The 14523-nt window shown below is 40.5% G+C and overlaps 1 protein-coding gene across 8 annotated transcripts in view; it reads right to left on the bottom strand.

The window, feature by feature from the left end:
* The window catches only part of PCBD2 (pterin-4 alpha-carbinolamine dehydratase 2), a 36354-nt gene extending 22702 nt beyond the window's left edge, over positions 1-13652 (bottom strand). Inside the window, exons 1-3 of one of the 8 annotated variants that reach the window (XM_038413702.2) lie at positions 13444-13652; positions 7666-7797; positions 6224-6332 (exon numbers count right to left, since the gene is read on the bottom strand). In XM_038413702.2, the coding sequence (XP_038269630.1) occupies positions 6224-6332; positions 7666-7706 (150 nt within the window). In that variant the 5' untranslated portion in view covers positions 7707-7797; positions 13444-13652. Of the gene's footprint in view, positions 1-4445; positions 4525-6223; positions 6333-6365; positions 6468-7665; positions 7799-12605; positions 12923-12990; positions 13266-13443 lie in introns of those variants that run through there. The other 7 variants (XM_038413697.2, XM_038413701.2, XM_043490431.1 and 4 more) reach the window with 7 other exon arrangements.
* Between the last annotated feature and the right edge of the window lie 871 nt (positions 13653-14523).

The following is a 14523-nucleotide window of genomic DNA, read 5'->3' on the forward strand; positions in this document are numbered from 1 at the left end:
TCCATTATTTTGTCAACCAATTAGGTCTAGTTTCCCCAAACACTAATTTTGGTTCACTGATTTCTGGTTCCAAACTCTTCTTACTTACCAAGCATGATCTTAACACAGTCCTTGAGTTATAACAGTATGGTTTTTTTTTGTTTGGACTAATTCAGTCTCTCCTTTGTGCGTCATTTCCTATCAACCTTTGTTATAGTAGGTGATTGTGACATCTTACTAACTTTCATATACTTTTTACAGTTGAGTTCACAATAAGAGTAACTTTGTAGGCCAAATTATAACAGATCAGATACAGGCCAGGAACCTTGAGGTTTTGAACAGTTTGGGGACAATTCTATTTTTTCTAGACCAGAGGTCCCCAAAATTTTCAGTACACCTCTTACCTCTCCTCACTTCCGCGGGAGCTGGGGCCAGGAGCAGGGTTGTGGTTGGGGGAGGCATGGATGGGGTAAGGGGGCCAAAGCTGGGGGCAGGTCTGGGGCCGGGAACAGAGCCATGGTCAGGGGCCAAGGCTGGAGATGCAGCTGGGGGACCAAGGCTGGGGGCAGGGCCGCTGCCCTGGGGGTGGGGTGGGGATGGGGCTAGGGCCAGAGCCAGGTGCGGAAGCTCCAGTTGGGTCGCATTCAAGGGCCAAGGCTGGGAGCAGGGCTAAGGGTGGAAGCCTGGACCAGAGGAGGGCTAGGTAACTCTCACTTTCTGCCCCCCATGGGGGCTGGCCCAGGCCCTGCACCACCTCCCCAAATGTTCCTTCATGCCCCTATGGGGGGCATGCCCCTCAGTTTGGAGACCTCTACTTTATAGACTACAAACTTTTCAACTTTTTCTTTTTGCCAGAGTTTTCAGTAAATGAAGAAAAAAATGTATTAGTAAACTGCTACTCAGGCTCCTGAAGTAGTGACAGTATTTTTGTAACTCATTGACTCAGACTTTTGCTTTGACAAATTGAAATGGATTGATTGCTCTATCAGTGAGTAACAGGCATTTTGTTTCAGTATCTGTCACTTGGGAATAGAAATTAAGAGCCTTTAAAACATGTTTCTTTTATGTAATACAAAGTGGCTTGAAAGCACAGATAACTTTTTTCTTTTTCTTCTGCTATCTCTCTCCACAGCCCCATTTTAAAAGGCAATAGTCTCAAACATCTGTAGCCTGCCAGTTCACACAAACAGAGGGCAGTAGAACAGAGGAATGATGCAATGGGAAAACAGACAATGACAACAGTGTTTAGGGTGACCATATTTCCCAGGGGAAAACGGGACACTGCACAGGGCTGTCCCGAGGCCCCCCCACCATGGTGCAGGGCTGACAGCCCAAGGACCAGTGTCTGGTGTCATCATTCGCCTCCCCCAAAGTTCCTCCACACTCCCATTGGGGGCACGGGAGGGAACATTTTTTTTTTGGCAAACTGGGCATTTCATAGAAACAGACTTTAAGGCCAGAAGGGACCATTATGATCGTCTAGTCTGACCTGCACAACGCAGGCCACAGAATCTCACCAACCCATTCCTGTAAAAAACCTCTAATCTATGTCTGAGCTACTGAAATCCTCAAATTGTGGTTTAAAGACTTTGAGGGGCAGAGAATCCTCCAGCAAGTGACCCACGCCCCAAGCTGCAGAGGAAGGCGAAAAACCCCCAGGGTCTCTGCCAATCTGCCCTGGAGGAAAATTCCTTCCCGACCCCAAATATGGCGATCAGCTAAACCCTGAGCATGTGGGCAAGACTCACCAGCCAGACACCCAGGAAAGAATTCTCTGTAGTAACTCAGATCCTACCCCATCTAACATCCCATCACGGGCCACTGGGCATATCTACCGCTAATAGTCGAAGAGCAATTAATTGCCAAAATTAGACTATCCCACCATATCATCCCTTCCATAAACTTATCAAGCTTAGTCTTGAAGCCAGATACGTGTTTTGTCCCCACCTCTTCCCTTGGAAGGCTGTTCCAGAACTTCACTTCGCTGATGGTTAGAAACCTTCGTCTAATTTCAAGTCTAAACTTCCCGATGACCAGTTTATATCCATTTGTTCTTGTGTCCACATTGGTACTGAGTTTAAATAATTCCTCTCCCTCCCTGGTATTTATCCCTCTGATATATTTATAGAGAGCAATCATATCTCCTCTCAACCTTCTTTTGGTTAGGCTAAACAAGCTAAGCTCTTTGAGTCTCCTTTCATAAGACAGGTTTCCCATTCTTCAGATCATTCTAGCAGCCCTTCTCTGTACCTGCTCCAGTTTGAATTCATCTTTCTTAAACATGGGAAACCAGAACTGCACACAATATTCCAGATGAGGTCTCACCAGTGCCTTGTATAATGGTACTAACACCTCCTTATCTCTACTGGAAATACCTCGCCTGATGCATCCTAAGACCGTATTAGCTTTTTTCACGGCCATATCACATTGGCGGCTCATAGTCATTCTGTGATCAACCAATACTCTGAGGTCCTTCTCCTCCTCCGTTACTTCCGAGAGATGCGTCCCCAGTTTATAACAAAAATTCTTGTTATTAATCCCTAAATGTATGACCTTGCACTTTTCACTATTAAATTTCATCCTATTACTATTACTCCAGTTTACAAGGTCATCCAGATCTTCCTATATAATATCCCGGTCCTTCTCTGTATTGGCAATACCTCCCAGCTTTGTGTCATCCGCAAAATTTATTAGCACATTCCCGCTTTTTGTGCCAAGGTCAGTAATAAAAAGATTAAATAAGATTGGTCCCAAAACCAATCCCTGAGAAACTCCACTAGTAACCTCCTTTCAGCCTGACAGGTCATTCTTCAGTGTGACCCCCTGTAGTCTCCCCTTTAACCAGTTCCTTATCCACCTTTCAATTTTCATATTGATCCCCATCTTTTTCAATTTAGCTAATAATTCCCCATGTGGAACTGTATCAAATGCCTTACTGAAATAGAGGTAAATTAGATCCACTGTGTTTCCTTTGTCTAAAAAAATCTGTTACCTTCTCAAAGAAGGAGATCAGGTTGGTTTGATACAATCTATCTTTTGTAAAACCATGTCTTATTTTGTCCCAATAACCACTGACCTCAATATCCTTAACTACTTTCTCCTTCAAAAATTTTTCCCAGACCTTGCATACTACTGATGTCAAACTAACAGGCCTGTAGTTACCCAGATCACCTTTTTTTCCCCTTTCTTAAAAATAGGAACTATGGTAGCAATTCTCCAGTCATACGGTTCCCCTGAGTTTACAGATTCATTAAAAATGTTTGCTAATGGGCTTGCAATTTCATGTGCCAGTTCCTTTAATATTCTTGGATGAAGATTATGTGGGACCCCTGATTTAGTCCCATTAAGCTATTCAAGTTTGGCTTCTACCTCGGATTCAATAATATCTACCTCCATATCCTCCTTCCCATTTGTCATCCTACCATTATCCCTAAACTCCTCATTAAAGACTGAGGCAAAGTATTTGTTTAGATATTGGGCCATGCCTAGATTATCCTTAACCTCCACTCCATCCTCAGTGTAGCAGTCCCATTTGCTCTTGCCAATTGATGATAAGCTGGCAAAAGCAAATGGGACAAATGCCCAGTTTTGCCAAAAAAATACAACATGTTTAGGGAGGCTAAAGGAGAAACTTGCTTGTCTGTATTTGGCTGGGGTCTGGTAATCTGGATAGGGAATGGAGTGAACAGCAGTGATTATAATATGGCTATGAGGAGAAAGTGGAAAATAACATTTCAGTCATAGAAACTGCCCAAATGAGGGATGGGGAACAAGCTGCAATGGACACCAGATGCTCTTCTTTCTGGGCAGGGTTGTATGGAGGACACTATGTACATCAATATTTTTTTCAAACCAAGACATCACGACTAGCATGCAATGGCAATTACAGCAGAGAAAAGGACTGACAACAGAAAGTACATTCACTGACTTATTTTAGGAACATTTCAAACTGTTTTCCAACTCATTTTCTGAAAATCACTCTCAAAAGCCCATTTTTATAAAATTTATCTTCAAAAAAACAAACTCCATCAGCAGTTCCAAGTGAAGTCCAGTAATAAAATAATTTCCCAAGCCAGAAGCGTAATTTCTGATAGCTTTTAATCAAGTTAATCTCCTTCTGAAAGCTTCAGGAATCTAAATAACTCATTTCACAGAAGTTTCATTTCATTCTCCTTCATACTGAAAATAATATACATAAACCAAGTTCAAATCTACGCATTTGAGCGACTTTATAATAAAAACTCTGTTTATATTCTTAACATCTGTAGACATACAGAGTCTTTGTAAACCTGGCATAGATTTTAAAGCCACAGAATTTTCCATGCATAATGCCCATTATCTGTGGGAAGCAATAAAGAAACAATGAATATATTAATCATACTCATATCATCTGCAAAACATAAATCTGAAATATCTTTCATGTCAGCTTAACTGCTCAGGTTTTTGAGTTTTTTTTTTTTGCACACCTGATTTTATGCCATCTGTAAAAGGGCAGGATGAAGATCATAGAGGAAACTGTATTTCTTGGCTGTCTGACTTTTACTAAATATTCACACTAAGATTTATTAAATAAAAGAAATTACACCTAAAAGTCCATGTTTATTAAAGGACAGCATGTTGACTGCAAAACTCTACAAAGCAGGTAGCTAGCTCCATTTTTGGCACTTTTGTTTCCCTGATCTGTAATATGCTTTTGAAACGTACTAATAAATAAGTAAATGTTGTGTGGGGACATTAGTAAATATAAGCATTAGTAGATGAATTAAACTATACCAGTTCAGTTTATCTTCAGTGCCACCTTCCCAGGAGACAAACATTTGCTCTCCAATTCCAACTGCAAACATGCATGCATTCTCTAGCCAAATTCCACCTTAAGCCATTCCCCAAGGCTAAGAGATCACCAACTTGTTCTACAGCCTGGAATTTCAAATGGCGATGTTACATCACCACAGCTGCCCCAATTTTCTAAATGCTTAAGGCCAAAATTCTGCCCTCATATAGATGCACGTAACCCCCTTGACCGCAATGAAAGCGGCGTAGACAGTTTGGCCCCTCTTAGTTTATCCAGTGGTACACACAGCTGAAAGTGCCAGAAGTTTTGAATTCTTAAGCCAATTTCCAATCATTCATAGCAATGATAGATGAAAAGGTCTACGTAAGAGCTAACACGTTTAAGGGTCAAGCTGGAATGGGGGCAAACTGAGCATCCACCAATATCTTCCACCCAACTGGAATAGACATTTCAAAAAAGTACCATTTTAGGATGATATATTTGGTGGGGTGAGACCTAGCCAATTCTGAACCCAGAAAAAAAAAAACTATTAGCTTTAGGCTTAGTATACCCTACGGTATACATTTAAATATATTTTGACTTTCCACTCTAGCATCCTCTTCATGTCTCTCTCTCGGACTTGCAACATTATGAATAGCTGACTAATTTCTACCCTGTAACATTTCAAGGATAAAGCCTTAAAAAAAAAAAAATCAACTATTTAATTCTCCTTCTGACGTCTTCACTGCTCTAAGTTGCTGGGTTTTCCAGATTTCTATTACGGGATTGGGTTTGTTCTCATCTCTTTGGTATATAGTCTTCAGGTCCATTGCCTAAAGATGATCAGCAGAAATGATTTATTTCACTTATTTGCAATATGCAAAGGCTACTTTATGCTAATTTTAAAAAAGCATTTCCAGTTATGCTGAGCCAACAAGCTCTCCAATTACACCGTTGCATGGACACTTTCAAGAGTGCCCCCAGCGTGAAAGCTGTAAGCTCAGCACCTAGAGTACGACTACAATAGATGCAGAGAACTAGCTATCCCTCTGTCCTTGGCTTTCCAGTTCTCCCATCCAAGTCTCATGTAAAGGCCCCCTCATGGTTTTCCCCTCCTTCATTGCCTCATAATTTTTCGTTTGAAGTTGTTTGTTTTATACTATTATTAACTCCCAGGTTTAAAGTGCAATCCAGGAAAAATGTATTCAGGGCTCCACACATGAAGTTCTGTACCTGCTCTTGCTCTGTATTGTAGCGATGCTGCTCTTTTCTCCCTACCTCACACACATTTTAATCCAAGTTCTCTCTAATGGCTGCAATTTCCTCACTATGACAATTAAGTATTTGAAATATTAAAAAGAGTGGGCATTGCAAATTTTCATTTACACATTTTACTACACACGGTCTCCTAAAGACCTTGGTCTGGATTATACTATGACCATGAGAATAAACAGCACATTATGCAGCACTAACATGCTTCAGTCTACAAATGTAGATATTACACTGCAAATCCAGTGTGGTGTGGATGGGACGGAGGTGAAGAGGAAGGAGGAGAAGAGGTATCTTCAGAGGAATATGGCATCTTTAAAAGAAAAAAAAAATAACGTAATCTTACCTTTCACCCCTGGGAGAGCATAGCCCTTTCAAAAATAAAGTAGGAACTGGGAATTATCTTCATGTGTTCCCATTCCACACGTAGGTTATCATCTGCCTAAAACTGTAAGAATAGCTGATCTTTCACACCTAATCTACTACATTTTGACCAGAACGGAGGATTGTTAAATTGACTGTACCCGAGCAACAGAAACGAGGGGAAGAGCAGTAGGAGACCTAAACACACACATTTAGGGGCAATTTTTCAAAAACACTGGGTGGATATCTACACACAAACGTGCATAATTGCAGAATCATATGGTACAAGGCAAAGCTAACCTTTTGATAAAGTGACCCTAAATCTGCATAAGACGATCCAAGGTAGAATAAAAATAGGTCACTTATATAAAAGGTGTAATAAATATTAGTAAGGCCAGGTTTTAAAAAAAGAACAATGAGAAAATTAAATACGACATAACTGAAACTAATGTATTTTCTCCAAATAAACCCAAGTTTAAGGGCACTGAAATGGGAAGGATATGTTAGGACTAATTCTTGTCTTATTTAGCAGGGCCATAATACAGCTAATCATTGCTCTTCTAACTTGTCTTTTTTTGTATGTGTCTCACTTGATTAATCAGAAATCAAATTTTCTTTCTGAAATGAGATATGGTAACAAGGATCTTATCTTAAGAAAATATATTAAATCATAGTTGGCCATATGCTGCCACCGATTTTCAAAGCAGATTTCATCTCTGATTTCAAATTTTAAAATTATTAAAAATTGATGACACAGCATGGCTCAGGGTTTTGACTTAAAATTCAAGCCCAACAGGGTTTATAATCTGCTGTATCAAAGGTTGCCTTACAGAGTGTCTATTGCAATTCATTCAAGACAGTACCATAACTGTCCCTTTCTGTATAAAAGGTGAGTTTTATGACACTTCTCACATTTTTTTCCCCAAATTTGGCTTGGTAAATAACTGTGCTTTCATTCTTACTCACCTTTGTAAAGTTCTTGATAGCAAATATTTTTATGATTAAGTTAGGAGTGCTAGTAATAACAAAGTTATCAACAGTAAAATTCAGCTTGCCTTACCGTGGAACAATGCCAATAAAGTCAATGAATTACACCTGGGTAACTGAGATTTGAATCTGGCCTGATAACTTCAGTGACACTACTGACATGAGGAAAGCAAATAGGATTTGGTCCCAAATACTCCTAGGCTTGTGGATGTGAACATCTCTTCACTAGGAACACAATACAAACTAGGATAATTACATTTCCTTTTATATTAGGAATAACATATAGCAATAGTTACCTGATTAAAAGTTTTGAAATTGAACTCTTTGTAGATGGCATCTCTTTCACCCAGCTCAGACCATCCTGAAGCTTTGAGGTCAAGTAAAACTTGGGTCCTTTCCTCTGTTGTCAACCAGTGAGACTGTGAAGACTATAAAGAAAAAAAATACATTCCAGAACTGGGGTTAATGTCCTCTCATTTCCTTATATAACAATAAGAAAAATATGTGCTGAAATTATGATTTATGTATTTCAAAAATATAATCCTTCAGGACAACTGAAGTGGAAAATTTACTATGCGATTTTGTTCTACTTTATAATTTAACAGAACACCATCACTTGGCAGTTAACTGAGCCATGAAACAACTATTTTGGTGAATTAACTTTGGTTACGTGCGTGCATGTAAGAGTTTTTTTACTCTTTTGCTGGGATGAAATATGGACTCAAGAATACCTTTGTCCAGTAGTATTCTTACTTTCGTTTATACTAGGCCTATCTGAATTATCCATATACTGTGAAGCTTGAAATATATAATGACAATCCAATTTTGCCATTTTCCCCTCATTTAAATATTAAAGTTAAATGTAATGTACAGTAATTAGTTGAAGTTAAAAGGGGCATATCAACTGAAATACTAAGCATAACCAATTTTAAATTAGAAAAGCATAGATTATACCAGAAATCACTGTGTACTATGTATAATTATTGTACCCTGTATTTCCTAAGAAGAAAGTTTAAAAAACAAAAAGCAAGAATGTTACTATTTGAGTTCAGTAACTATTTATAAATGTTTCTCTATGGCATTGACAGGAAAAACAATCTGGCACAAAGGATATGTGCTACCCCCAATTTGCACACAAGGCATTCCACAGACAGCACTGAGGAGTTCTGTATAACGATATGAAGCATGGTCCCCTCTCATACCATTACAAATCAGAAGTAACTCAATTAAATAGAATTCCCACTAAAAGGCCAAGTCTCAGCAAGGTACTTAAGCATTTGTCTAACTTTAAGCAAATGAGTACTCCTCCACACACTTAATATTTAGCGCATGCTTAAGTACCTTGCTGAATCAGGACCTAAAACAGGCATGAGGTCAGAATCAGACCTTGAAAGTAGAAGAAGATCCTAAAAGTTTACTAAATTTCTCCCTGAAAATACAGAACACACTCCCTCCCTCTGACAGAACGTATGAGATATTAAACTGATACTGTACTTGATCTTAGCTAAAATCCAAGTATTTCATCCAAAGGTGGCTTATCCAATTGTCTGTCCCTGGTCACAGACCCATCCCAAACTCATTCTAAGAACACAACAGGTAGACCAGGAGCCCTTGTGTCACCTTAGAGACTAACAAATGTATTTGGGCATAAGCTTTCCTGGGCTAAGACCCACTTCATCAATAGGTAGAACAAAAATTCTCAGTTGCCTTTTGTCTTTGCATATATTAATAATCAACCATCCTCATTTTGTGAAAACTTACTGACAATTAGCTGAATGATTATCTACCAAAAACTGCAAAATAGAATCTAAGATGGGATTCCACCCAATAGATCTGCCTTTGTAAGCAGTTTTTATTTTGACCATTTTAAAGTGTGTGTTTACTTCATCCTAGAAGTGCCAGACTATGTATAGTCCACCTGCTATGTTCTCAAACTTAATTATACACTCATTTGGCAATGTTGATGTGAACTTTTTTTGAAAATGTAGTCTGCTGTGTATGTGTATACAAGTACTGTACCTTTGTACACATCTTTATTATAAATATAAAAAGTTACCACTTCACCACTAGATGGTGCTGCACGTCAAATCAGAAGTTAATTCAATTATTTGTAATTAAGCAGCAGAAAGGTTTTAAGATTGTTCCTTATTACTGAATGATATTGGCACAGAAAGTAACGATAAATACACATGCATCATTTAAAGATGAAATATACATATTACTGTAACCTAGTAATTAACTCCACGAAGCAAAATGTAAACACATTCACTAACCAGGAGGATAAAAGAGCACTCTGTACAAATGCAGTTAATGCAACTGATTAAACAATTGTTTTCAACTGGATTCACCCATTCTAACAGACAAGTTTTAAATATCCAAAAACTAACATTTCAATTTAGTCTATCTAGCCTTCCTTATAAAATATTTGCCTCGCTTTAATATAAAATTAATGTTTCACCAACATATATATAAGTATTGCTATAGGAACATTTATTGATTAGAATTTCCCTTTAAGCTGTTTTAAAGCATGTACAAATAGTCTCTGGGCTGAAATTTGTCATGTTTATAGCCAGCCAGGAGGTAAAATTGTTTTGTTTCATTGGAGATTTTTCTGTTCTTACTTTTTAGAACCAGTTAAGACATTTCAGTTGTTTCTTGAGGCTTTATCCAAACCCCACTGGAGTAACGGAGAATCCATCCATTTCAGATCTGAACATCAGATTTTAATAAATAGATTTATTTTGTTTGCCACAGGCCTGATCCTCAGTGCACACCAGCTCTATTGACACTGAAGAAATTTTGCTTAGAAATAATGATCGTAAAAGCCAAGTTCTGCATTCTGGCTGCATATACACACGTGCACCTGCCACTGACTTAAAAAGTTTAGTAAAAAGCAGTATATGGAGCACATGCTGATTTATTTTAAGACAACATTAAGGAGGCGCAAGGCTCCAGAAACATGCTCACATGTATGTATCTGTGGTAACACACAATGAAGCACAGTGTAAACCCACTGAAGAGGTGGGAAAGATACAACAAAAACAAACAGAGTACGGACACTGAAATGTAAACATAAGACTTAGCATACAAAACCGACCAATTATTTACTGATTATATCCTGTCATATGATGGGCCCTAAGCTAGTTAAAAAATAACAGCTTTATTTGAAAGCAGTCCATGAAAGAAAGAGAGGAGTCTGATGCCGAAGCATCCATTATCCTGCATCAAAGATTCACGTAATAAAATATGTTCTGGGGGAAATGGGGGAGCTATTACCTAATTTTGCATATATGATTATCTATTACTTGATGTCAAAATCGGACTGCCTATGCTTTATAGAGACAAATGCAGGGGATGCAAATAATCATATCTTCTGAGAGAAGAGGGGGTAGAAGATCCAAGACTGAAACAGATTTAATTTTTTTTTATTAAAGCTTATGTTAAAATTATAATATATAGGTTAAGAAAAGAGAGTGTCTGTACATCTGGGTATAGTGCTTGAATTATGTGAAAGTACAAAGGTTGGTTTAAAAGTCAAACAGTACATATAGTACATAATCAGCAATAACCTACATTTAGATGAACATTTAAAGCAGGGGTCAGCAACCTTTCAGAAGTGGCAAGCCGAGTCTTCATTTATTCACTCTAATTTAAGGTTTCATGTGCCAGTAATACATTTTAACATTTTTAGAAGGTCCCTTTCTATAAGTCTGTAATATATAACTAAACTATGGTTGTATGTAAAATAAATAAGATTTTTAAATTGTTTAAGAAGTTTCATTTAAAATTAAATTAAAATGCAGAGCCCCCCCCCGGTCCGGTGGACAGTGTGAGTGCCACTGAAAATCAGCTCACCTGCCACCTTTGGCATGTGTGCCATAGGTTCCCTAGCCCTGATTTAAAGATACAGTTTAGTTATTAGCAATACTAGATAAAGAACTAATTCAACTACCCCAAGGCTAATTCCCAAAGAATTACCATACTCTTACTCAGGATCCTGGCTCCTAGGCCCATGTAGCATCCCAACTTTGGTATTCCTTTGGCTCAGCAGATTTACTACTCTGCCTAATGCATACTTGGTACATTTTTTTCACGCAGTGGCTTTTAAAGGACTCTGCGTTCAGAGGAATTAGGAGATGAGATGGCGGGGCTGGGTGTGAAGAGCATCTGGGGCAATCAAGGGTTTAGATGGATAAACTGGGCACAGCCTGAAAGCTCCATCAACTGGTTTGCCCAGAAAAATCACATTCAGACAACTTGCACAAGATAATTTTCACTTCTTTAGAGCTTTTCAGTGCAGTGCTGCAAATATGAGTGAATTACACTTCTGTGCACTCCTAAGAGTTAGGTAGGTATTATTACTCCCACTTTAAAGATGGGTAACCTGAAGTTCAGACAAGTCAAGTGACTTGCTCAAGGTCAAATTGTGAATTTGTGTCAGAGCTAGAAATAAAGCCCAAGTCTCCCGATTATAAATCCTGTGCTTCCCAGTATCATATCCACATAACCCACCAGTTCACATGTTGACAGATATGAAGAGCCAAAGCTGCTTCTCACATTGACAGATGATGAGCTTTCAGCTGGTTAATGGAACATCCAAGTCAGTCCAGCAGGAAAAGGTTTTTGATGGGTAATCAAGCATGTAAGGATTAGAATAATAATTTCTTAGCGTCCTTAGTTTGGGGGGGATTTTAAAAGTGTATTTGAGTCCCTCACCTTCCACCACTTTCCCCTGAATATTTAGTTAAACTAAGCGCCAAGAGTTGGGAGAACTTTTTAAACCAATTGTTATTTGTTTCAGTGTGAATCGCACCTGGCACATTATTGGTGATATACAAACCGTAAATATTAGAACTGCTCAAAAAAGATTACGCAACATTTTGCGAGGCTGTTGTTCACCCTTCACCCCATTTCTCTGGGGAAGTTATCCTTGCCTGCCTTCAGGGGCTCATACCCATCTGATCCCCAGAAAGTCGCCTCCTTACCTACCTAACCTGGCCCCTTATCAGGAAACAAATTGAGCCAATTTGCAATGCTGTGACTGGAAAGTATTTTTTCATGGTAGCGGCATTTTGTGCTCCACAATTAAAATCTTCATTTAAAAAAAAAAAAACAAAAACAAATTAAGCATCAAATCCTTATAACAGCAAAGGAAATCACAAACGTAGAGGTATGCACCCAACTCTGCGGACAGCGTGAAACAAAAGCTCCGGCAGATGTGAACTGCCATCGTCACCTCAGCGGGCGTTGACTCTGAACCCTAATGATGGTGATGTAGGTGTCCGGGCAGTTAGCTCTTTCACAGCACAGAGGGAAAATGAGAGATGCCCCTATTAGGAAGCATCCAGCGCAAGTAACATCTGGAATGGGGTCCCCAGAGTGCGGAACTTGGCTTAGGGCTGAGCTGAGGAGAGAAGACCGGGACTCCTGCTCCCAGGGGGCTTTCCTCTGTCCTCACCCCCTGCCACCCGGGGGACTCCCGCCTGCCCAGCCCTGGAGAGCTCCCTCTGCCCATGCCGCCGGCCCCTGGATGGCTGCTCGCTTGCCCCATGATCTCTGGGGAGCCCCCCAGGGCCGCTGCCCTCCCGCACCCCCGGGGCGGGCCCTGCCTGGCTTCTCACCATGGCGGAGAGGCTCCTGCTGCCGGGTCCCGAGCCGCCCTGCCCCGCGCTCGCCGCCGCCAGGCGCGCCCCGAACAGCGCCAGCCGCAGCCCGGCCCCGCCGCCTCCCATCGCCTCAGCGCGGCCGCGGCCCCGCCCCCTCACGGCGCGAAGGGCCCAGGGCCGGGGTCCGACGCAAGGGCCTGCGACCGCCCGGCCGTTTCCCGCCCCCCGCAGCGCGGCCCCTCCCTTCACGCTGCCCAGGGAGGGACACGGGCTCGTCTGCGCCCGGCGCCCCCGCAGGAGGTTCCCCCAAACCCCGACAAGAATGGTACTTACCCCCTCATCGGCACGGAGCTCCCCTGCGCTGAGCGAATGGTACTTACCTCTCCCCCCCCCCCCCCCCGCCGCCAGCCGTGGTCCGTGCACCTCTGCTGCAAAACCCCAGCCTTCCCCGGGACCCCGACCCTTCACCTTTGTCAATTGCAGGGCAGCTGCCCTAGAAGGAGCAGGGGCTGCAGGCAGAACTCCTCCCCGGCTGCTGGAGGCTTCGATTATCAAAACAAGGGGGTGGCAGGAGTTTATTCTTCAGCCTTCACGCGGGTGGTTTCTGTTTCCGTTCAGTTCGGTTTGGCCAGTGAAGTTGGTTTCAGTTGGCTGCAAAGGCAGCCTTTCCAACTGAGCAAGGGCTGGTTTAAAAAAAAAAAAGGACAGACTTTACACTTCTTTATGGGGCTTATGTTCTGTAAAGGATTGATTATAAAAGTTTTAATTTTGGTATAAAATTGGGGCCTTGGAAAATATAGTTCTATTCTAAAACAATGACAATGCAAAAAAAATTGATTGCCTTTGCTATGGAATGATTGAAACAAAACATGGACCTGTCTTTTTTTTTACAAATCACTTTTCTGGGTGGAAACGTTGCTTAAGGAAAAGGGAAGGGTAGCTACAATGTCAAAGTCCACATTCTGAACTTTTATATTTTTCAGCTAAGTGCATATTCGTAGACAAAACTTTATAGGCTGTTTTAAATACACAGCCATGTGCCAACGTCCAGGAGGGTAAATACAGCCCAATGTAGTATAAAATTGTGTAGGTTCTTAAGGAAAAACTATCTTTAGTCTTTTTGCAGAAATGGAACAATTTCAACAGTATTCTACAGCTCTCTATTAACCATGCAAGGAATAATGCCAGCCACAAGGGAAATGAAAAGTGAGCCAGATCCTCAGCTGATGTAAATCAGCACTGCTCCATTGAAGCCAGTGGAGGTACACACATTTACACCAGCTGAGAATCTGACCCTGTATGTCTAAAGCTAAACTGTATCTTATTCTAGAGCCTCAACATTAATAAAATCAGATTATTAGTACTAAAAGTCATAATTAGAGTAAACTTATCAACTATTTACACACTCAGCAACTGAGGCTTTCAAACTAACAATTAACAAAGATTTATGTAAATACAAACAAGCCTCATAAGATGACTGGTCCTGCTTATTTAGATGGGAGATCAGTACTTAAAGTTGCAAGGAATTCTGAATGACTATTTTTAGTC

Source organism: Dermochelys coriacea, chromosome 8 (genome assembly GCF_009764565.3).
Source record: "Dermochelys coriacea isolate rDerCor1 chromosome 8, rDerCor1.pri.v4, whole genome shotgun sequence".
Classification (NCBI taxonomy): Eukaryota; Metazoa; Chordata; order Testudines; family Dermochelyidae; genus Dermochelys; species Dermochelys coriacea.